The 25,106-nt window shown below is 44.1% G+C and overlaps 1 protein-coding gene across 4 annotated transcripts in view; it reads right to left on the bottom strand.

The window, feature by feature from the left end:
• The window catches only part of PDE8A (phosphodiesterase 8A), a 530,734-nt gene that overhangs the window by 119,940 nt on the left and 385,688 nt on the right, over positions 1-25,106 (bottom strand). For all 4 annotated transcript variants that reach the window (XM_075345839.1, XM_075345840.1, XM_075345838.1 and 1 more), the window contains one exon: positions 6,913-6,969. In XM_075345839.1, coding sequence (XP_075201954.1) covers positions 6,913-6,969 — 57 coding nt within the window. The remainder of the gene's footprint in view (positions 1-6,912; positions 6,970-25,106) is intronic.

Below are 25,106 nucleotides of genomic sequence, written 5' to 3'. Positions count from 1 at the left end.
GAAAACCAAATGGTCACAGTTGTAGGTATGTTCTTTACATGTGAATCTATGGTCAGACTAAAAATGTTGTTCACCAGAAAAAATGATGCATACCCTCAAAGAAAAACAAAAAAACAAAAACAGAAAAAAACCCCACAGTAAAATTACAGGTTGTGAGGTAGTAAATTACAAAAAAATGCCAAAGGGGTAGGGAGGTGGGGAGGGAGTGAACACTTGCAAAGCAGTGTATGTGCAATTACCATCCAATTTGTTAAGAACATGGCCATAAAATTGCTGTTACCATTGGTGAAGGAGTTGTCATTGATTATGTCTTAGGCTACTTTCACACATTCGGTTTTTCCTGTGCGGCACAATCCGGCGCTTTGCAGAAAAAACGCAACCGTTTTTTTTTTGCCGCCGGTTGCGTTTTTTGCATAGACTTACATTAGTGCTGTATTGTGCCGCATGTAAAAAACGGACGGGCCGCATGTAAAAAACGTATGCAAAGGATGCGGTATTGTCGCCGCATCCGTTGCATAGGTTTTAGAGCCGGATTGGCCGGCTCTGCTAAACCGGAGGTGTGAAAGCAGCCTTATAGTTGTTTCCTACTAGATACAGAGAGAATGCTCCCGTGGTCAGTCAGTGATATTAATGTGGTGTGAGGTAGCAGCGTTGTTTGGGCAAAAACATGAGGCAGTGAGGCAGCAGCGTGTTCACACCAACAGTCTATTTATTGTTGCAGCATAAATAGATCCAATTTCCCACAGTCAAAGTCTCTTCCGGATCACAGCCAGTGCATATAGACAAATTCTTTGCATCAAAAAGTCTTGTTACCTTAGGACCCCGATAACCGCAGGGATCTGTATAAGGTTCTCCTAGGCTGACACTCTTGGCCTGTGTTCACTCCACACAGAGCCAGCCCAGCTCACACAGCATGTGTTAGCTTCACCAAGCCTGGCTCTCAACTGAGACACACCCTGCTGTGCTCTGCATGAGTTTAAATGAAAATGCTGGACATGAGGATTGCTACAAAACCTGGACTGGGAGGAGGGATCTGTCTCCCTGTTACCCTTTGTGCTATACTCCCAGTAATAGCTATAGCAAACTCAGAGGGTTTCCAGACACATTCTGGGGGACACATAGCGGTCTTCAAATATTACCCCTGTCACTGCCTCACAGTGGGGATACAATATCGTCCTTGTACAGCAGCCACCTCCAGACTGTACAAGGGCAGGCATGTTATACACCTCCCTTTAGTTTCTATTACAGCACAATCTTCCTAATAGGGCTGCAGTGCTGTGATCTCGACAGGCAAAGTTGATTACAGCCCCTGAGCAAGGAGCAATCAAACTAAATTTTATCACCCATTGTCAATGGGATGAAGGGAGGTGAAGCAGTAATGTGGCGCAGCTTCACTACCAGGATACATTCACACTAAAGCCCTGAAGAATTTTGCAGCGCATGCGGTTTTCGGTGCGATTTTTGACCGTAAGTGCGCTAATCTTTCAGACTCGCAAGAAATTTATTGAGAAAAATCCTTGTTCTAGTGAGAACAGAGCCTTAAGCCCACTTGACACGCTGCGATATCGTTACCGATATTGCTAGCGTGCATACCCGCCCCCGTCGGTTGTGCGTCACGGGCAAATCGCTGCCTGTGGCGCACATCGCTTACACCCGTCACACGGACTTACCTTCCCTGCGACGTCGCTCTGGCCGGCGATCCGCCTCCTTTCTAAGGGGGCGGTTTGTGCGGCGTTACAGCGATGTCACACGGCAGCCGTCCAATAGCAGAGGAAGGGCGGAGATGAGCGGCCGGAACATCCCGCCCACCTCCTTCCTTCCTCATTGCCGGTGGACGCAGGTAAAAAGATGTTCGTCGTTCCTGTGGTGTCACACACAGTCGTCGTTCCTGTGGTGTCACACAAAGCGATGTGTGCTGCCGCAGAAACGAGGAACAACCTGCGGCATGCAACAGCAACGACATTATGAAAAGGAGCGACATGTCAACGATCAATGGTTTTTGACGTTTTTGCGATCGTTGATTACCGCTCCTTGGTGTCACTCGCTGCCATGTCGCCAACGGCGCCGGTTGTGCGTCACTAACGACGTGACCCCGACGATATATTGTTAGTGATGTCGCAGCGTGTAAAGCACCCTTTAGAGTACGTTTTGCAAGAAAGATGATTACTACATTTGTAATACCCTGCGGGCCCTCGCCTCTGCTCCAACTTTTCAGCTTTGTTTTAGCTTGCTCCTTACTGTGTAGCTTTAATAGTCACTGCCGGTCAGGGTCCCAGCAAGGCAGCCTGATAACCGGGAGGATTAGTTAATAACACCTTGTAAAATAGGTGCCTGAGCGCTAACAGATAGGTTAGTTGTTACCTACCTGCCTGCCTGTTGTGCCAGGTGCCGTTCTTCGGCAGCACAGACCGCTCCTGCCTGGAGTCATGACAACAGAGCGGTGACTTCACATCTGCTCTGCTCTGTAGACAGGGACGGGACAGCCGACATTGATTGACAGCTGACTCCTCCAGTTAGGCACTGGGTAGCTGACTGTCATTCAGCAGGACATCTGCAGTTCCGCCTCAGCTTCAATAATGAATCGCCGGCAGTAGCAGTCTGTGACCGCTCTGTGCTAGCGAAGAATGGCGCCGGGCACAACAGGCAGGTGGTTAGCAACTTACCTGTTAATGCTTAGGTCATTTTTATTTATTTATTTATTTTTTTTGAAAGTACCCTTTAAGGACTCTAAGGCAAATAGAACCTATATTACCCATGACTGCCAGTGCTTACAACAGGAGTTTCATGACTAGCTCTGTTGGGCTGCTAATTTTAGTCTACTTTATAAAAGAAAAACAATGTACCAGAGACATGCAAGTCCGATAAGATTAACAAAGAGTAAGATGTGGAATCTCAGGACCTTACAATAGACATGTATATAAATGGTTATTAAAATGGTTGTCTGGGCTTGGGTTCAAGTCTGTAGTTACTTTACAAAATTGCAGACATGTGATTCCTCACATCGCACACACTTCACACTGTCAGAATTTTCTGCTGCCAGCACCAGCAGCAGGCAGGCACATGACCACAAGTATACGATTTGCCTACAACCAGTCACGTGCCGATTAGATGTGTGCAGCCACGCTCAATACAACTAAATTGAGCGAGGCCGGACAAGTCTAGATGGAATGTGACCAGAAGGATGCAAATCACATACTTGTGGTCACATGACCATTTACTGACAGTGCGCACTTTGCACACTGTGAGGATTCACAAGTCTGCAGTGATATAGAGTAATCACAGACTTGAACCCCAAGACTGGACAACTCCAATGGGGAGGGGAAGGGGGGATTGTAAACTTTTGCAATTGGGACAACCCCTCTAAAGCCTGCTTTCTCTCACACAACATAATCCTCTACTCTGACTACTTTCTTCAGCAAAAACTAAGATTATTAATTTAAAGAACTGAATAAAAAAAAAGGAAAGGAAAAATATCTTGAAAAATGTCTTATTAATTAGTGTTACATTGAGCTAATATTTTCATCTGCTGAATAATTTATACAGAAAACAATTAAAATTAGGTTTTTATCTACTTTATAATGTTTTGACAAAACCACAGATAATGACTTCCCAAATCCACAAAGCATTAAAGCCATCAATTGCAGGTCTAGATATTGTGATTCTTGTAGCATCTCACATGAACCAAATTCCATCCTTTCTTGTACAAAATACCCGGTATTTGGGATTAATAAATAAAAGTCAAATTTAAGGTGAAATTCAGCCTCTGTGTGCATGTTGCCTTTTTCATTTGCCCCAAATAAGTGAGATTTAAGAAAGTGTTTGTGTCTGTATTTACAGCTTGGGTCCTTATAGAGAGGCCAGCAGTAAGATCCCGGCACAGGATCCCAAGACAGATGTGTCCAAGACTTCAGTCACTCAATGCATTCAAGTATTAAAATTAAAGGGAACCTGTCAACAGAAATTTTGCACTAAACCTAAAAGATTCCCCTCTGCAGCTCCTGGGCTGCATTCTAGCAAGGTTCCTGTTATTGTGTCCCCTTTTAGACCAAAATAAATGCTTTATAAAGTGGTACCTTTTCCTATGCAAATCTTGTTAATCGTACACGGGGGCGGGCTGTCTGGTGTCCGTTATCCTGCCTCCTGCTGCTTTACGCCGTCCCCCATCGCTCAATTTCATACTTCAGGACGCCGCCCAGTGCGCCTGAGGTCTCGCGCATGCGCCGTACCACTCTAACGGGACTAAGCACTGTGCAGAGTGTGACTGCTGGTGACGTGTTGTGGAGGTGTGAGATTATGGGCGGCGCTGTGCTTTTAATCAGCAAGTACCCGCCCATAATCTCGTGCCCGCGCTTTCCCCTCTGCCTCCACCGTTCTGCGCAAGCGCTGGCCAGATGACCCCACGTCACCTCTTTCCCATCTTGGCAAGAGATGACGTGGATTCATCTGGCCAGCGCAGAACGCTGGACGCAGAGGGGAAAGCGCGGGCACAAGATTATGGGTGGGTACTTGCTGATGAAAATCACAGCGACGCCCATAATCTCCTGCCTGCGCAACATGTCACCAGCGGTCACACTGTGCAGTCCCGCTAGAGTGGCACGGCTCATGCGCGAGACCTCGGGCGCACTGGGCGGCGTCCTGAAGTATGAAATTCAGTGATGGGGGACGGCGTAAAGCAGCAGGAGGCAGGATAACGGACACCAGACAGCCCGCCCCCGTGTACGATTAACAAGATTTGCATAGGAAAAAGGTACCACTTTAGGCTATGTGCGCACGTTGCGTACAGTTCACTGCAGAAATTTCTGCAGCGATCTGAAGAGCACATGTGCGCTTCTAATCGCTGCAGAAAATGTCCGTAGTCAAGCCGATTCCATGCGCTCTGCCTGCAGCTCCTGCCATAGACAGAGCAGGAGCTGCCGGCAAAGCGCACGGAAGAAGTGACATGTCACTTCTTTTTACGCAGCGCTTCGGCAGTAGCCGAAGCGCTGCGCTCTAAAGCGCCACGTGCGCACGGCCCCTGCACAATCTCCATAGACTGTGCAGGGGACGCAGGACGCATGCAGTTACGCTGCGCTACAAAGCCCAGCGTAACTGCATGTATTTGCGCAACGTGCGCACATAGCCTTATAGAGTATTTATTTTGATCTAAAAGGGGGCACAATAACAACAGGAACCTTGCTAGAATGCAGCCCACGAGCTGCAGAGGGGGAATCTTTTAGGTTTAGTGCAAAATTTCTGCTGACAGGTTCCCTTTAATGCTTATACACTTCTCCACGCTGAAATGGCAAAACCAAGAAAAACAAAAGTCCTGGAATTCACAGGGTCTATATGCTAATGATATGCAAATGATATGCAATGATGAAAAATGGAAACAAAACTTTCCAAACGTCTCGATTTATTTAGTATTGAGTGCCACGTATAGAATCGCATGCACTTACAATTTGGCTATTAATGCTTCTATACAAGAAAAGAATTTGGCACTCAAAACTTGGTGGTGGGATTTCGATTATTCTACAATCCAACAGAAATATGGGACATTTCAATCTACACAATTTAGACGTTCATCAGATGGATTGGTTTGATAAATATGCAGTCCAAAAATGTAGTAAATCGATACAAGGGAGGAGCAATATTAATCACTAGTAGATCTAAGGTGTTATTAATTGTCCTAGGAATGTTCTGCCATGCTAAATACACTTTTTGCACGGAAATCATCAAGATCCGCTGCTGGCAGCTCCCTGTGCAATTACCAACCAGTGAGGTCCCATATGTGCTCAATGGGAAACATGTCCAGAGATGGTGCAGGCCATGGTTGCACATTTGGGACATGCAGGCTGCTAAAGTTTGCACAAGCGACATGCAGCCTGAGGTTATCATTTTGGAAAACGGCTCCTGGGACACTTGCACAGTCTTCTGGCCCTCTTCATGAGGTTGACAATGTGGCTATCTCTGCCTATCATTGCATTGGGTTGGACACCAAAGCAGGGCTCATTGCTAAAGATAGACGTACATTCTAGCCTTCACTGGACTCTAGCCCTGCACCATTACAGCCTTGGAGAACAGTGACGTCAGGTCAATGGTACACCTGGAGGAGGACATCTGGCTCATAGACCACTGTGCTGAAAATGCCTTCTGACATGGTTTGATGCCTTAGGCTCGGTATGTGACAAGAAAGCCCGTCAGTAACATTTACCAAGGAAACAGAACTAATGCAAGATAGTGCAAGGTAAAAGCTTTCCAGGGATAGCGGTTTTGTCACTTTCTGGTGCTTCCTTGTTATGAAATTAATATTTCCTATGCAAGTTAGTTTTTCAAGTGCACAAGTGAGTGTACCTGTGCACTTGCAGTCCTTGGGTCTTGTTTGCTTCTCTCCTACCATGCCACGCCAAGCTTCAGATATGCCAATAGAGACAGAGGCTATGCTAACGTCACCTCTGCTCTGTAATGTCAATCAAGAATGAAGGGCATCACCAGAGGGAAGAAACAAAAAGGAGCCGAAAACTGCAAGTGCACCGATTCACCCACCAGGGTACTTGCACAATCAATTTAAATAACGAATAAAAGATACATTTCAGCGCAAAGGAGGACAAGATCCAGACAAAACTGGCATGCTTATAAAGAATAATCTTCTTGTGATAGTACCGCCAGTGTGGAAACAACAGCACACAGCCTGATAATGGCTACATCCCTGAATTTAGTGTTTTAGCCCCTACAGCATGCGGTCCTCAGATTACATAGCAAAAACCTGCTGACAGATTCCCGTTAGATAACATGAATGTTGTATAACTTGGCCCCCAATAAAGACACTGAAGTATTACTGCATTTTATTGTTTATCTGATTTCTTTGTCCATGGATATCAGTAATGGAGTAAATATACATCAGTAATGAAAAAAATACTAAAGGGCACATCATACCTGAAGTTGATCTTGGTGGAGTCTCATTGGACCAAACTGCACCTCTGTTACAGCTGCCTATGAGAGAAAGTAAAAGGCATTAGATTTCCACTGGAGACTAATGACAACAAAAAGCATTTATTAAAGTACATGGGTGCGCTGAATATTCAGCCAAGTCACAAGACAGAGGCCACACTGTACCGTGCGATATAGAAGAGATCACAAATCCACCATTCAGTATAGAAGAGATCACAAATCCACCATTCAATATAGAAGAGATCACAAATCCACCATTCAATATAGAAGAGATCACAAATCCACCATTCAATATAGAAGAGATCACAAATCCACCATTCAATATAGAAGAGATCACAAATCCACCATTCAATATAGAAGAGATCACAAATCCACCATTCAATATAGAAGAGATCACAAATCCACCATTCAATATAGAAGAGATCACAAATCCACCATTCAATATAGAAGAGACCACAAATCCACCATTCAATATAAAAGAGATCACAAATCCACCATTCAATATAGAAGAGATCACAAATCCACCATTCAATATAGAAGAGATCACAAATCCACCATTCAATATAGAAGAGATCACAAATCCACCATTCAATATAGAAGAGATCACAAATCCACCATTCAATATAGAAGAGATCACAAATCCACCATTCAATATAGAAGAGATCACAAATCCACCATTCAATATAGAAGAGATCACAAATCTGAGAATGACCTGTAATTAGAGTTGAGTGAGTACCTGACTATTCATACTCGCTATACTCATAATGAACACTACAGAGAGAGGGGGGGAGCCAGCACTGCCCGAGAATGGCATGCAAAAAAAAATAATATTTTTTTAGTGTAACTTAACAATTATTCCAACTATACTATAATGCAATTATTGTCCCAGTGTGCGGCACACAGCTGCACGTGCAGGGATGTAGACTGCCTTTAGGCCGGGGCCACACGGGGCACTACTGCGATGCTCGCATGACACTCGGCTCACACTGGCAGCACCGCAGAGCAGAGTGTCATGCTAGTATCCCTGCAACTGCGGTCCGACTGTGCGAGCAGACCTCAGCTGCAGGGGGCGTGCCGACTCTCAGGAGGGGCGGGACACTGCTGCGGAGGGGCGGGCCGGCACGGAGAATGGGAGGGATTTAGCTCCCTCTCTCCTCCGTAGCCGGATATTGCGATTCTCGCTCTGCACACACGGTACACCAGTGTACCGCAATTTTTCTCTCACCCCATTCACTTGAATGGGTGCGAGAGAAAGTCTCGCGTTACAGTTGCAGCATGCTGCGATTGTTCTCTCGGTCCGATTAGGGCTGAGAAAATAATCGCTCATGTGCGCTGACACACAGGCTAATATTGGTCTGAGTGGAATGAGATGTTTTATCGCACTCCACTCGCACCGATTGTCTCGCCGTGTGGCTTAGGCCTTATTCGCAGTTTAGCCTGTCTTTGCAGCATGGGAGCGGTTCTGACATTATCAGGTACCGTATATGTGTGCTTTAATATGGTTCTGCTTTTAATTTAATTAGTTAGCCGTATGGCAAATTGAAAATATAAATATAGGTTGGACCCCCCTATAGAGATTTTCCTTGACGCTGGCAGGGGCGGCTCAAATTATTGATCAATCATTTGCTAAAAATCTCAATTTGCATTATAGTACAGTTGGAATAATTGTGAATTTACACTAAAAAAAAATTATTTTAGCATAACATTCTCAGGCAGTGCTGGCTCCCCCCCTCCCACCCCTCTTTGTCATAACGAATACTGTCTGATACTCGCTTATTCATTCTGAATAGTATTTGTAATGCAAATCAATGGGGAATACTCGCAACGTAACGAGTGACCCGAATGCCGTACTATTCATGCGAGTAGCAAATAGTAAAGTATTCAGGTTACTCATTACATTGCGAGTATTCCCCATTGACTCGCATTGCACACACTATTCGGAACAAATATGCGAGTATTAGACAGTACTCATTATGAGTATAGTGAATACGAATAGTTAGCTACTCGCTCAACTCTACCTGTAATAAATCAATGCTCTTCACCTTACTGCTGCCATAACTATCCATAAGCAATTATGGCATATTTTATTGATGTGCGATAAAACGTCTCATCAGAAGCCCCCTTTATGTTAAGTAATCTCCCAGACCTGGATTTCAATAGTTCTGATCAATGACACATTGTGAGTAATGGACTGACATTTATTCCACTGCCTGATTCATACTGTGTAAGGGGAAAGAATGAAAAATGCTCAGATTTAGGGAAGAATAACAGGCGTAACATACGTCAACACGATATATATCATACGGCCACACTCCAACCTGAAACAACACAAAAGGATTGATTTTTTTTGTGCCTTTTCCTTTTGAGAGTATCCTGGCTCTTTTATTGCTTTTGTTTTTTTCTCTAAACTTATTTTTGATACAAGTATTCTGATTTTTGATCCACATATCCTAATGGGATTGTTGGTGTCTAATTTTTTTATAACTATAGCCCATGATATTATATATTACCCCTACACTAAGGGGTATTTGCACGCTGCGACATCGCTACTGCAATATCGTCGGGGTCAAATCGAAAGTGACGCACATCCGGCGCCAGTAACGACGTCGCAACGTGTATAGCCTAGATGCGCCGATAAACGATCGCAAAAGCGTTGTAAATCGGTGATCTGTGTAGCGTTGGACATTTTCATAATGTCGCACCAATAGGAGATACGATGTTGTTCCTCGTTCCTGCGGCAGCACACATCGCTGTGTGTGAAACCGCAGGAGCGAGAAACATCTCCTTACCTGCCTCCACCAACTATGCGGAAGGACGGAGGTGGGCAGGATGTTTACGTCCCGCTCATCTCCGCCCCTCTGCTTCTATTGACCACCTGCCGTGTGACGTCGCTGTGACGCCGCACGACCCGCCCCCTTAGGAAGGAGGCTGTTCGCCGGCCAGAGCGACGTCGCAGGGCAGGTGAGTGTGAAGCTGCCGTAGCGATAATGTTCGCTACAACAGCTATCACAAGATATCGCTGCTGCGACGGGGGCGGGTACTATCGTGCTCGGCATCGCAAGTATCGGCATGCGATGTCGCAGCATGCAAAGTACCCCTAACTCTAGACTACTCACCTCTGAAATCATTAGTGTTGGAGCCAATTTTGGCCTTACTTAACTCTTCATGACGGGAGACAATTTCAGTTTTTCGCATTTTCATTTTTTTCCTTCCCTTCTTCCAAGAGCCATATTTTTTTTTATTTGCCTGTAAAAGGGCATTTTTTTTCTCTTTTTACGGAATGAGTTGTATTTTTGAAGGACATTTCATTTTATCACATCGCGTACTGTAAAAAAAATTCCAAGTGCGGTAAAATTGAAAAAAAAAACCCCAAACCCCCGCAATATTTGGCTATGTCCGCCGCAAAAAAAAAAAGTTCTTAAAAAACATTGTGTGGTAAAGATTACCTGAAAATAGTATTCTCCTCGTCAGTTCAATTATAGTGAATCCAAACTTGCCCAATATATATATTTTTTATTTTAGTGGTGAATAAAGATAAAAAAACATTAAATTTGTAAAAAAAAAATTAGTGTGTTGGCATTTTCCGAAACTCGTAACATTTTTATTTTTTGGCCGATGGAGCTCTGTGTGAGCTTATTTTTGACATTTTAAATTGATACCATTTTGTGAAGTGTCGTTTTTGTTGCTTCTGCTTCTAAGAGCATTTGAGTTGCAGAGAAGAATAAAATAAAAACAAATTTAAAAAAAAGAAGCAATTTTGTCAAAACGTTTTTCCTGTTTGCGTTTGTACCGCCGGGTTAATTCATTTTATATTTTGAGAGATCGGACTTTTATGGACACAGCAATACCTCATGTGTATTTTTTTATATTCACTTTTTTATGGCGTGGAAAGGAGTGCGATTCAAATGTATGTTTTTGTTTTTTGTGTTTTTTTTTTTTTTACTGTATTTGTCCTTATGAGACTTAGGCGGGCTTTGCACGTTGCGACATCGCAAGCCGATGCTGCGATGTCGCACGCAGTTGTCCCCGCCCCCGTCGCAGGTACGATATCTTGTGATAGCTGGCGTGGTGAACATTATCGCTACGGCAGCTTCACATGCACTCACCTGTCCTGCGACCGTCGCTCTGGCCGGCGATCCGCCTCCTTCCTAAGGGGGTGGTTCGTGCGGCGTCATAGCGACGTCACACGGCAGGCGGCCAATAGCGGCGGAGGGGCGGAGATGAGCAGGATGTAAACATCCCGCCCACCTCCTTCCTTCCGCATAGCCGCCGGCGGCAGGTAAGCTGATGTTCCTCGCTCCTGCGGCTTCATACACAGCTATGTGTGCTGCCGCAGGAGCGAGGAACTACATCGTACCTGTCGCTGCAGCATAATTATGAAAAAGTCGGAGCCTGCAACGATGATACGATAACGACGCTTTTACGCTCGTTAATCGTATCATCTAGCATTTACACACTACGATCTCGAAAGTGACGCCGGAAGTGCGTCACTTTCAATTTGACCCCACCGACATCGCATGTGCGATGTGGCAACGTGCAAAGCCGCCCTTAAAGGGAACCTGTCAGATGCAATATGCACCCTGTATACACTAGCATAGATAAAGAGACCTTTAGAAAAAGTATTTCTCAAGATCTTTTATCTTATGCTAATGAGGCCAGGCACTAGTCCCAAGGGTGTTATATCCCCCAACTAGCCGCCCTCTTAGCATGTTAGCACGCCCACAGGGGTGTACCAACATGCTATTCAATTCAGCATTACCAACGGTGCCGTGCGTACCTGTGTTTGCTGTGACCACGCTTCTGAATGCTGGGCACTTCCGGTCATGCACAGTATGAAGCCGGGTGTATGCATCCCGGCTTCAGAGAGGTCTAGTAAGCATGACCGGAACTGCCCGGCATTTAGAAGAGCGGTCACAGCGAACATAGGTACACATGTCACCATTGGTGATGCTGAATTGAATGACATGTTAGCGTGTTAATACGCCCATCGGGGTTTACTAACATGTCATTCAATTCAGCATCACCAATGGTGACATGTGTACCTATGTTCGCTGTGACCGCTCTTCTAAATGCCGGGCAGTTCCGGTCATGCTTACTAGACCTCTCTGAAGCCGGGATGCATACACCCGGCTTCATACTGTGCATGACCGGAACTGCCCGGCATTTAGAAGAGCGGTCACAGCGAACATAGGTACACATGTCACCATTGGTGATGCTGAATTGAATGACATGTTAGTAAACCCCGATGGGCGTATTAACACGCTAAGAGAATGGACTAGTCAGGGGATAGAATGCCCTTGCTTCTAGTCCCCGCACTCATTAGCATAAGATAAAAGATCTTTAGAAATACTTTTTCTAAAGATCCCTTTATCTATGCTAGTGTATACAGGGCCGATTAGGCAGGAATTGGCAATATGCACCCAGAACTGCTCGTAATGCACCTGACAAGTTCCCTTTAAACTTGCAATCATCTGATCACTTCTCTGCTAGAATATTGGTGTATTTCAGACTGGGTTTCAATGGGGCTCCATGATGACAGGTACAGAGATCTTCAATAGATCCCCCGGCTTTCATTGCAACCCATCAGTGCCCTGTAGTCATGTCATAGGGCAACAGATAAGTGCATAGAATGACATGCCACCATACAGGCACACTGTTCTTGCCGTTGTCAGAAATTGTAAGCAGTACTTAACAAGTGAACAGTCTAATTGTGGTTGTAAGAGGCAGATGCTGCCTGTTGTTCATAGACATTATATGTGAGGGCTCACCACTGCATACACTTGCAACTTATGTCGTACATGTATGGCATATGTCAGTAATAGATTAAAGGTAACCTGTCAGCAGGTTTTAGGACCCCAACTGATCTAATATGCGTTAGACCTCTATAATGCAGATTAAATCCATACTTTGCCTTTTGAAATCTTTCATTCCATTCCAGTTATGCTTAGGGTCGTTGTGATGATCGTCAACTGTTTAGCCATGTCTTAAGATTTTGACAAAAAAAATTAACTGATATTTGGAAATGTTCATTTCCATCCACCTTGACAGTTCCAGCTGCTGATCAACATGCCTCAAAGCATAAATGCTGCCTCCACCCTGCTTCACTGTGGGTATGACGTTCTTTTGGTGATGCACAGTTTTGGAATTATGACCAAAAAAGTTAAACTTTGGTCTCATCAGACTACAATAAATTTTCCAACATGCTTTTGACAAGTAGGTTTTGGAAAAACAGGTGGGCTTGAATGTTTTTCTTTGTAAGAAAAGACTTCCATCTTGCCATACTACCCCACAGGACAGACATATAATGAATACAGGCAATTGTTGTCTCATGCAGTACACAACTAGTACTTGCCAGAAATTCTTTTGGCGCCTTTAAAGGATTTGTTCAATCTAAATCCATCAGTTTGAAGTCACTTTGTGTCACACTATTGACTACAGACTTATGAATTCTCACAATGAGCACACTAAGAGTATTCACCTGTTTCAGAGCTGGAAATGGCAGTCACGTGGCCTCAAGTATGTGATATGCAGTCTCACGACCAGAATTCAACTAGAAGGGTGAAGCCTCATTCAATAGACGTGTATTAAGTGTGGCCACCGCCCTCTGGTCGGATTCTGGCCGGGAGTCTGCATATCGCAAACTTGTGGCAATGTGATCGCCATTCCCAGCTCTGAAACCAGTGAATCCTCACAGCAGACTGTGTGTGCGATGTGAGGATTCATAAGCCTGCAGTCACAGAGAGTGACGCAGAGTGACGCAGAGTGACTGCAGACTTATGGATTTAGACTGGACACCTCCTTTAAGGAGGTTGACCACTTTCTCTTATTGGTGAAGCTTTCCAATGTGAGGGGTTTTACAATTGGTGCCGGCTGATGGACAGGTCTGGTCACATGCTCCTCCACTTGCAGCCATTGTATGGGTAGAAGGGCTGGTCAGTGTGTGAGGAAAGCTGCACTGACAAGAGAAAGTGGACAACCCCTTTTAACTTCCAATCACAGAACTATATGTAAACATAGTAAACGTTCGGCCGGTGTCACACGGGGCACTAGTGCGATCCTCGCATGACACTCCGCTCACACTGGCAGCACAGCAGAGCCGAGTGTCATGCGAGTATCCCTGCGACTGAGGTCCGACTGTGCGAGCGGACCGCAGCTGCGGGGGGCGGGCCAGCGCTGCGGAGGGGAGGGAGGGATTTCTCTCCCTCTCTCCTCCGTAGCCTACTATTGCGATTCTCGCTCTGAACTTGCAGTACACCGGTGTACCGCGAGTGCAGTGCGATTTTTCTCTCGCCCCATACACTTGAATGGGGGCGAGAGAAAGAGTCTTGCATTACAATTGCAGCATGCTGCTATTGTTCTCTCGGTCCGATTAGGGCTGAGAAAATAATCCCTCATGTGTGCTGACACACAGGCCAGAATTGGTCCGAGTGGAATGTAATGTTTTATCGCACTCTACTCGCACCGATTTTCTCGCCGTGTGGTTAGGCCTTAAGAGTCAAAACAGGCCCAGAGGTAATTTTGGTCTGAGAAGATTATTAGACAAAAAAAACAACTATAAGGTACACTTACTACTGAGCTGCTGGGATTTATCAATGAATGGAGACTTCAGGATACATTTGTGGATGAATATATTCCTCATTTATTGTTAACTGCAACAAACTGCAAGACATCTAATAGCTCCAGTGGTGAATCACCGAGCGCGGACATGCATCTTCTAACATGGATATACGGTAAATATCCCTTTAAATCAGCAGCTGGAACAAGGTTTATTATTGTGTCCAGTAAATGACAGAACTGAACATTTATCAACTGTACTCGACCTTGGCTCCAGAAAAACCCAGAGCTGATGATAGTTTTGTCTAGTCTTGTTTTCACATCACTTACAGTATTTATACGAATTCTGGCAGAGATGATTATATTTTCCCAGAAATGTGAAATGTAACTGGGATCATTAAACATCAATAAAATCAATGCTTAAGAAATAGAAGAGACTACAGTGTTTGTCCAAAAATAAGACCTCCTCCAAAAATAAGACCTAGCAGGGATTTTCAGCATTTTCGGAGCAAGGCTTAAATATTAGCCCTTCCCCGAAAAGAAGCCCTAGACGCAGTTCAATAATGAAGTATCTATGCAGCTAAAAAAGTTAAAGATACTGCAGGGCATTTCATGGTAGCATAAAGCCCACATGCATATACCTACATAAAAAATAAATACACATGACTCTGAAATGGATTCGCAACGGCCGTGTTGTTTTATTAATAGTTACGTTAAAATACATAAATTAGAATAAATTATATAAACTTTCCATCAAATAGATAATCCACAAAATACCAAAAAATACACCAAAAATCCTCACATAAAAAACCACCAAAAATGCACCCAACCAAAGTTGGGTGATTTTCTTCCCATCTAATAAAACAAAACAGTCACAAAATAATAAATAAAAAGGGGGAGGAGGGGTGGGGGGGGGTGATTCTTCTCGCTTCACAGCTGACCAAAACCGCTGTAATTTATACAAAATGCTTCCCACTCAAACTAGCTGATAACCAATCAAATCTATCACATTTGAGCGCACAACAGGCTGAACAAAACCAGTTCCAGCCTGTTCCCGTTAACCGATGACAGTTCAAAATGAACCCTTACTAGTCAAGATTAAATTAGAGACCAAACCAAATATAAAAACTGAAGAAACCTGAAAATAAGTTTACATAGAAAAAACGTGAGGGGCCAATGCTACCATGTAATCTCCAGGCTAATCCGCTCTGGCGATTTTCCATTATAGAGAGCAGACACCCCCAAGAGAGAGAAGACAGAAGACCCCGCAATCATACTCACCAGATGCCGAGTGGGAGGCTCTGCAGTGGAATGCACACACACATCAGATCGCAAACACACACACACACACACACACACACACACACACACACACACACAATCACCCATCAAGATCGCACACACGCACTCACCACATCCAACGGTACCAATTTCTTCTGACCGGCAGAATCCTGAGATGCAGTGCGGTGGAGCACAAGCACCTGTGGCTGCAGATGGAATGCTTACAGGACCTACGATGCACAACTTCCTCCCATCTTTCCCTGTGGCTGGAGGCATTCTGTACCACTGGATGTGTTGTGTGTGTGTGTGCGGGATCTGATGTATGTGAGTGTGTTAGTCAGAAGCAGAGGAGGATGGCGTGCAGCATACCTGCTGAGAGAGCCCGCCGAAGATCACAGGGAGGACCTGGGAGTCACGCAGATGTCCGGGGTCTGGTAAGTATGATTCTCCTGGGAAGGGAGGGGGGGGGAGGGTGTCTGCTTTTTTGGGGGGTAAACTTACCCCCAACTGTGTTTCCCCAAGAATAAGTCCTACTCCAAAAATAAGTCCTAGCACTTTTTGAGGGGCAAAAAAAAAAAAAAAAAAGTATAAGACCGTTTCTTATTTTTGGAAAAACATGGTAGTTTACCACCAGCATTGGTTTGGTTGGTGATTTCTTGGGCTAGAGTCAGAGCTTCTTTATTATTTCCAGCTTTTAGTTCCATTATATTTACAGTAGTGATGAGCGAGCACTACCATGCTAGGGTGCTCTGTACTCATAATGAGCATTTTCACGCTCGGACGGGCTTGACTCGTTTACCAAGTGTAACAGAAGTGAAAAGGGGAGCTCTATTACTTTAAAGGAAAATCTTCCAGAGTTCTTCAGACTTCCACTATACTCGATACTTGAGTCGCACCCGTCCGAGCGTCAAAATACTCGTTATGGCTACCGAGCACCTGAACAATGTAGTGCTCGCTCATCACTAATGAACAGAAGACCTTGCTCGAGTTTAGAATCTGTCACACATGACAACAATCACCAATGGCGCTCAATGGTATTGAAATGGGGTCTTTTATAGTGTCCGCTACTGTAGCCTCAAAATAAGGGATAGCCAAAAACACTACCTCTCTTGCCATTTTGCTTTGTCCAATACTGCAATGAAGCATTGATTAATATGGTGTGCAAAGAATTAAGGGTCCATAGTATGGTGTAGCCTCAGTACGTCTCCAGTCCACATACAGACGAGGCACAGAACATTATTGTCTCATGGAATCATCTTTCAGTCTTTGAGCATTTTACATCCATCCATAAAAGAAAGAAAAATGCAAGTTGGTAGTGACTGGCTTGTGGGGGCAGCCTTCAAGTACACATTTTCTATGCGATCAGCTACAGAGTAAAAACTGCAATTCTTAACACCTATGACTGCTCGGAAACCATATCTAGCCGGATTTGATATCCAGGGGGAATAGGAGACACTTCTGCTGAGTAAGCTGCCTCTCCTGAGAGTTCACTGTCATCAAGCAAAGGAAGTAGAAAGAAGGAAGGCAGTCCTCCCATGTCAACCTTAAGTGGTCAGAAGCCAAGACAAGCACACCACACCGCTCTAAAAGATTGTCCACTTCATTATCTCAGGATATGGTCTAACCCATTTAACCTTTTCACGAACGAAAGTTCTTCTCCAGTCATATCAATGGTACACTGCTTCTTTTGAACTCTAAAAAGCAGGAAAGGCTTTATATCTCCATTGTCCAAAATATTTTCTGATTTACACAAGACAGATAAACTTTGAGTAACAAATCCAGAAGGTAGGCAGAGAATATCTGGCCAGCCCTCATCAACACGGCTAGGTAGAGTGGGTTAGGTCTGTCCACCTCAGGCCAGTTTCACGCATCATTCTGCAGGCCATACTTAGACCGCAATGCACAGACCAGCCATGGCTCTCCTGAAACAAACTTGACAGCCATATCAGCATATATGAAGATGTCCAGTTTTATTTAGGAGATGACACAGACCCTGTGTCTCAAAGCCAGAGAATGGACTACGAAACACAGATGTGTGAAACTGTCCTTAATATGAAGATGGAACAATCAGGAACAAGCTGCGTAAGTCAAGCAAACAAGAGTACTGTAGGTTCACTTTATATGGAGCCACAGCCTGTACAAACTGTAGAGAAGTGCAAGATTAGCCCAAGTTCAGTGCACCCTCCTCCCACATCTCAACAAACGGTGATTTTCTGCGAGTAAGAAGAATGGGGCCAATACACTGAGCTATTTAAAATGTCAAATTTCAAGGTGATCCAATATTGCAACAAAGGGCCATCCCTGTTACCCAAGAATAGCTTCGGGATATGTAAACAATGTTTCTATCCAACAAGTACAGGAGCTTTCCCTGGAGAGAAAGCAGACTGCAAATTGCATAAAATTATCTGGAAAATGTTTTACATTGTTGGTGTCTTTCAAAATACCCTACAAATGGGTCTTCTCATCAAAACTAGCACGTTATAAAAAGGTGCACTCCTTAAGCCTCGGCAGTCAGTGTCTTGGCACGTTGGATGTATGGTACGTTGGATGTACATTTCTACTGCAATGGCCAATTCACGAGAAAAATACCTTTACACCAAAGCTTACCATTCTGCCTCACACAGTAAGAGGTTTGGATAGGTTTTGTCTTTGATAGTGATAACTACCTATGTATATCTTACCTATTTGATAATCACCCATGCTTGATGAATCATCAACAATCTTAAATACGCAGATGATACAACATTGATAGCAATAAGCATAGATGGAATGAAGGACTTATTACGGAGTATCAAGATGGAAAGCTCGTACATGGGACTCCTACTCAATACAAAGACGACAAAGATATTGACTACTGCCAGGTATGATCGACATTTGAGATAGACGGCAACAAACTGGAAGTTGTAAACAACTTCAACCTACTCGGATTAATGATTGTAGAAGATGCAGCGACAACACCAGAAGTCAATAGGAGAATAGCTATGGACAAATCAACAATAAAGTCACTAGACAAGGACCTCAAATCAAGGAACATTTCACTGGTGATGAAGAAACAGCTCATACATACATAGTCTGGTCTTTTCTGTGGTAACATGTATGCAAAACCTGGACAATAAAGAAACAAGACAGAAGAACAATCGATGCCTTTGAAATGTGGGGCTGGAGAAGGATGTTATCAATACCATGGATGGCAAAAAGAACAAACAAATCAAGTTTGGAACAAATCAAGCCAGACATGTCACTCCGAGCAAGCATCACCAAGCTACTACTTGTCTACTTTGGACACATCATACAAAGAGAGCCATCACTGGTGAAAGACATAATGGTCGGAAGAATATAAGGAATAAGGCGAAGCGGAAGACCAGAAACCCGATGGCTTGATAGTATCAAGATAACAACGGAGAAGAGCCTGGTGGACCAATGTAGGCTGTAAAAGATCAATCTTCCCACAGTCACCATGGCTCGAGATTGAGCTGAAGGCCGTTAAAAATAAATAAATTCAGATGTATTCATTTCACAGGTAGATTAGATTATTCTCACTATTTTCTTGGATGTTAAACATCTGTAGAACACACTTCATTAAAACGTAATTATCCTGCAGTCAGTGCAAAGTTTTTGTTATGCTCTTCATTACCTTATTTTTTCTTCCTTCTCTCTCAAACAAAATACTGTGCTGCAGTTTACCATTGCTAGTCCATGATCCTTTAGAAGCTGCTTTAAACTGTTGCTCTGCCGAGGTTTGTAGTTCATTCATAACCAAAGTTCAGGAGATGCAGAGTACAAGAGTGAACAGCAGAGAGGCTCCGACAGGAGAATTCCACTACTGTATAATAAAAAAGTAATAATATAAAAAGTTATCTATCCCAGCATCTTCTATCTTGGGGTATGAGCACAGGGAAAGCATTTGGTGCAGAAATTTCTGCCCCATTTCTGCATCCCTTGGCAGCAAAAACACAAAGGCAAAAAGCAAGCTTTTGAAGTGTTTTTGGTGTAGATATTTCGCACTCATAAGTGTGGGTGAAATCTGCAGCAAAAATACTAGAGAATTGACAAGCGGCAGATTTAAATGTGCTCCAAATCTGCAAAGAGAATATACTCAATGTGTCCAGAGACATCAGGATTCTCATTCGCTTTGCTGAGATCAGGAAAGCCTTTATGTTTTGTCACAAATCTGCATTGAAAAAAGGCATAAAAAATGTGACCAAAGCCGAGCGTTTCTGTGCCTGTTGAGACATGTGTGGACATGCAACAGACACGTTAGAAGTTCAGTCTGATGAAAGTAAAGGCCCCGTTACATGAATCGATGTATCGTGCGATCGTACCCGCCCCCAATTGTTTGTGCGTCACGGGCAATTTGTTGCCCGTGTCACACAAAGTCGGTCACCCCTGTCACACGTACTTACCTCCCAAACGACGTATTCCTGAAGGGGGAGGTTCGTTCGGCGTCACAGCGACGTCACACAGCGGCCGCCCAATAGAAGCAGAGGGGCGGAGATGAGCGGGACGTAACATCCCGCCCACCTCCTTCCTTCCACATTGCCGGCGGGCTGCAGGTAAGTGGTGTTCATCGTTCCTGGGGTGTCACACGGAGCGATGTGTGCTACCTCAGAAACGACACATTCCTGGATGCAGGTTGTTCAACAGATATTTTGAAAATGAACGACGTGTCAACGAGCAATGATAAGGTGAGTATTTTTCCTCGTAAACAGTCGCTCGTAGCGGTCACACGCTACGACATGTCAAACGATGCCGGATGTGCGTCACGGAATCCGTGAACCCGACGACATATCGCCCGATATATCGTAGCGTGTAATGGGCCCTTAAGGCTCCTTTCACACATCCATTTTTTGCCAACAGGCACAATCGGGCGAATACTGGATAAAACGGATTCGGCGCCGGATACATTTTTATCCTCATTGAATTGCATTACTGCCGGATTGTGCCTGATGCCCTTGCGTTTCATCCGGCGTGTGTCGGATCCGGCAAAATTTCTGTGTCTGGCTGCCAGAAAGGACACACAAGGGAACGTTTTGTGTCACCGGCAAAAAAACGCACCACACCAAATCCGGCGCCCTGCAGCGTGTTGTAAAATGAAAACTATGGGCACCGGATCCGTCGTAATGCGGCAAAAAACGCATTCCACAGACGGATCTGGTTTCTTTTAACTGAGCGTGCTCAGATGTGTAAATTCCTTTCTGGTTAAAAAAAATCTCTCTCTCACTCTCTCCCTCGGTCGATGTCAGTCTCGGTCGGTATCCCTCTCTCTCTGTCGGTGTCGGCCTCTCACATTCTCGGTCTCTCATTGATAGAGATGTCGATGTCGGTCTTTATCTCTATGTCGGTCTCTCCCTCTCACCCACTCTCTCATACTCACCGATCACCGGCGCGGCATTGCACGGCTGTCACACTGCTCCGGCAGCCTCTCCTGCTTTGAAAATGCCGGCTGCTCATTATTCCATCTCGTATTCACTGCTTCCCCTGCACACCGGCGCCTATGATTAGTTGCACTCAGACAAGCCCCCACTCTGAGTGACAGCTGTGTCACTGCAGCCAATCACAGCCACCGGTGGGAGGGTCTAAATCTTGCAGTAAAATAAATTAAAAAAAAAAAAAAAAAAACAGCGTGCGATATCCCCCCCCCCAATTTTGATACTAGCCGAGGTAAAGCCACACGGCTGAAGGCTGGTATTCTCAGGATGGGGAGCCCCACATTATGCCACTAAGTCCTAGGTTAATCATGGAAGGCATGTATGAGACACCTTCCATGATTAATCTGTAGTGAAAGTAAATAAACACAAACACCGAAAAATCCTTTATTAGAAATAAAAGCCAAAAAAAACACCCTCTTTCACCACTTTATTAATCCCCAAACACCCCTCCAGGTCCAGCGTAATCCACACATCATTCAGGTTACCCACAGCCACAGCTGGATTCTCAGTACAAACTGCTACAACAGATCAGTTTTTTTTTACCGCATCCATTGCATCAGTTTTACCACAATCTGCGCCGGATCCGATGCATCGGGCACACTCCGGATGGTGCCTGACCACAAAAACCGGATGTGTGAAAGTAGCCTAATGGAAGTAAGAGGATGGCAAGTGCAGTACAGCATAGTGCTACAAAAAAGTGAAGGATTTGGAGTTTCATTAAGTGATTAAATTCCTTACAAAAGGAAGAAGAAAAGGCTAAAGAAATTCATGAAAGGGTGATTGCTGTACATGGTGATGAGGCACTTTCCTACTACCAAGTAAAGTTTTGGACCAAGCAGTTTAAATGTAATGGGGAATCAATTAACCCCTTTACGACCAAGGACGTACTGGTACGTGCTTAGTCACCTCCCTCTAGTTACCGCGGGCTCCGGCAGTGAACCCGTGGTAATCCCCACACAAGTCTGATGATCTGCTAGCGATATTTAAAGGGATGTGTTTACGGGGCGCCAATGTGTTATCATGATAGCGCAGGGTCAGCTGATGACCCCCTGACCCTGCCATGACTCACTTCCTGTCAGAGCTGACAAAGCACAGTCACTCACAGGAGATGAGCATTTCTGCTGCTCTGATCAGGAGAAATGCACAGGTGATTAGACACTGCAGTGATAAAATCCCCTAGGGGGACTACTAAAATAAATAAAAAAAAAAGTTTTACAAAAAATATATCAAAAACTAAAAAACTTAATTTGAAATCACCCCCCTTTGTCCCATTAAAAATAAAACTGTTAAAAGCAGAGTTCAGAAATGCCCGATCAAAATATAAAATCAATTAATTTGATCAGTACATGGTGTGGAAAAATAAAAAATTTCAAACGCAAAAATTATGTTTTTTGATCGCCACAACATTTCTTTAGAATGCAAAATTAAGTGAGGAAAACATCGCATCTACACAAAAATAGTATAATTAAAACCGCCAGCTCAAGCTGCAAAAAAAAAGCCATAACCGAACCCCAGATCCTGAAAATTGAAAATGCTACGGGTCTCTTAAAATGGGACAAAAGCGCTATTCTTTTTTTGGACAAAATGTTTTTTCACCCCTTAGATAAAAGTATATATGTTTGGTGTCTACGAACTCGTACCGATGTGAGGCGTCATATGAACACGTCAGTTTTACCATATAGTGAACGTGGTGAATAAACTACTAACACCATTTTGGAATTTCAATTTTTTTTTTTTCACCCTTTCTCCACATTTTGATTTCTTGTTTCTGTTTTCCAGTGAACGATATGATAAAACTAATGGTCTCAATCAAAAGTACAACTCAGCCCGCAAAAATAAGCCTTTATACGGTTATACTGACAGAACAATAAAACAAAAAAAAGTTATAGCTCTCGAAAGAAGGGGAGGAAAAAAACAAAAATGAAAAACTGAAAAATCTCCCGGGGGTAAAGAACCACGTTCAGGGCAACCTGTCGATGCACCTTTAAAAGAAAATGTGCCATAAGGAGGAGGCCAAGATTTGGTAAGATCGTAGGAACAAAGTCAGAGTTAATGGCACGGTTTCTTGTATGATTCATGATATTTTGATCATGTCAATGATCCGTTACCGGTGGGTGCCACAAAAGTTGACACCTGAGCAAATTACATTGCCAGCATTTTTGACAAGAGAATTTAGACATGCTTTGAGAAAATCTAGACTTCTATTCTCAAATTATTAAGGGTGATATAACATGGGTCCACCACCATGATTCCTGAGATCACAGACCCTGCAATGCAAGCACAAGGGGTCACCAACTGCAAAGGAATTGTGTCCAGTTGTCAGCTGGAAAAATCTATCCGAAAAATCAGTTTTTTCGGATAGATAATTGTGTTTAAGGCCAGAGTCACACTTGCGAGTGCCTCGCGTGTAACTCGCGTGAGTCTCTCATTGCATCACCAGGCACGGCCGCACACTCTCCTGACAGGAGCGTCTAAGCTGCATAGAGATACATGCAACTGACCCGCTCCTGTCAGGAGAGTGTGCGGCCGTGCCTGGTGATGCAATGAGAGACTCACGCGAGTTACACACGAGGCACTCGCAAGTGTGACTCCGGCCTTATTACCAGAATTCATGTCTCACAAGACAAACAAGTACTGGAGACACTCATGCTTCCACAATGAAGGCATTACGAGAGGCAATCAGAGGGAAACGCTGTGGGAAGTTGTCAGAAGGTATGTTACTGCTTCACAATAATGCGCCAGCTCACAAGTATTACAAATCACAAGCTGCTATCATGCAGCTTGCCTATCTACCCTACAGTCCAGACCCGGCTCCCACTGATTACTTTCTATTTCGGAACTTAAAAAAAATTACTTCATAAAAGAGGCACTAACAGGGTCTTGCAGGAGCAAGATGTCTCCGATTCTGGGGGCATCAATCACTGGAGGCAAAGTGGAATATGTGTGTTGAAATCAAGGGAAACTACATTGAAATGTAGTAAGTTCAATTTGCTCAGAAGACTTCGTTTTCATATTCAGGTAGATAAATAATTAAGACCCCCTCGTAGAGTCGAGATGTTGTCAGAGCAGCAATAAAAGACGCTTTTAAAGGAGCATGAACTGGACATGTGAAACAGCACTGGGAGTAAAATAAATAACGTAAAGTACATTACAAAATGCATAGTTTTTGCATTGCTTTGAGGAATGATGAATAAAGTTCTTAAAAGGAATCTGTCAGCAGGTTTTTGCTATTTAATCTAAGAACAGCACGAGGTAAAGACCCTAATTCCAGGGATATGTCACTTATTAGGCTGTTTGCTTTAGTTTCCATACAATTTTGGTTTTTATCAGCAGGAGATTATCACTGCCTGACTAGGTCTCACATTCAGGACAATACAATTAATTAGTGTAACTCCGCCCACACCACCAATTGGCATATTGCTGACAATTTACAGTGTACACGAAAAGCTGTCAGTCAGGGGTGTGGGCAGGGGTCAGCAGTCAGGGGTCAGCAGTCAGGGGTCAGCAGTCAGGGGTTATCAGTCAGGGGTGTGGGCAGGGGTTACACAGAGGACAACATTCTGAAGACTACTACATCATAGTAAATAGGGAAGGGGCGTAACTATAATAGGTGCAAGGGTTGAAATCCTACCTGGACCCTAATGCCTAGGGGGCCCTAAAGGTCCCCGTGGCTCATATGAAAATACTATTTCTATTGAAGACCTCTAATAGTTGGGGGATCTGTTGGAGATTTTGAATTGGGGCCTACAAGATTCAAGCTACACCACTAAACAAGTATTCTGCACCAAGCCATCTAGCAAGGGACAAATTGCTGAAATCAGGCTTGTGCCCCTAGATCATGGTGCTCCTTTATTACATAGCAACAACCTGCTGACTGATTCCCTTTAAAGGTGGGGTCTGACTTCAGAAAAAAGT

This window comes from Anomaloglossus baeobatrachus, chromosome 4 (genome assembly GCF_048569485.1).
Source record: "Anomaloglossus baeobatrachus isolate aAnoBae1 chromosome 4, aAnoBae1.hap1, whole genome shotgun sequence".
In the NCBI taxonomy this organism is placed as follows: Eukaryota; Metazoa; Chordata; class Amphibia; order Anura; family Aromobatidae; genus Anomaloglossus; species Anomaloglossus baeobatrachus.
Note: the sequence above shows the minus strand (reverse complement) of the source record. Positions and strands in the feature narration are given on the sequence as shown.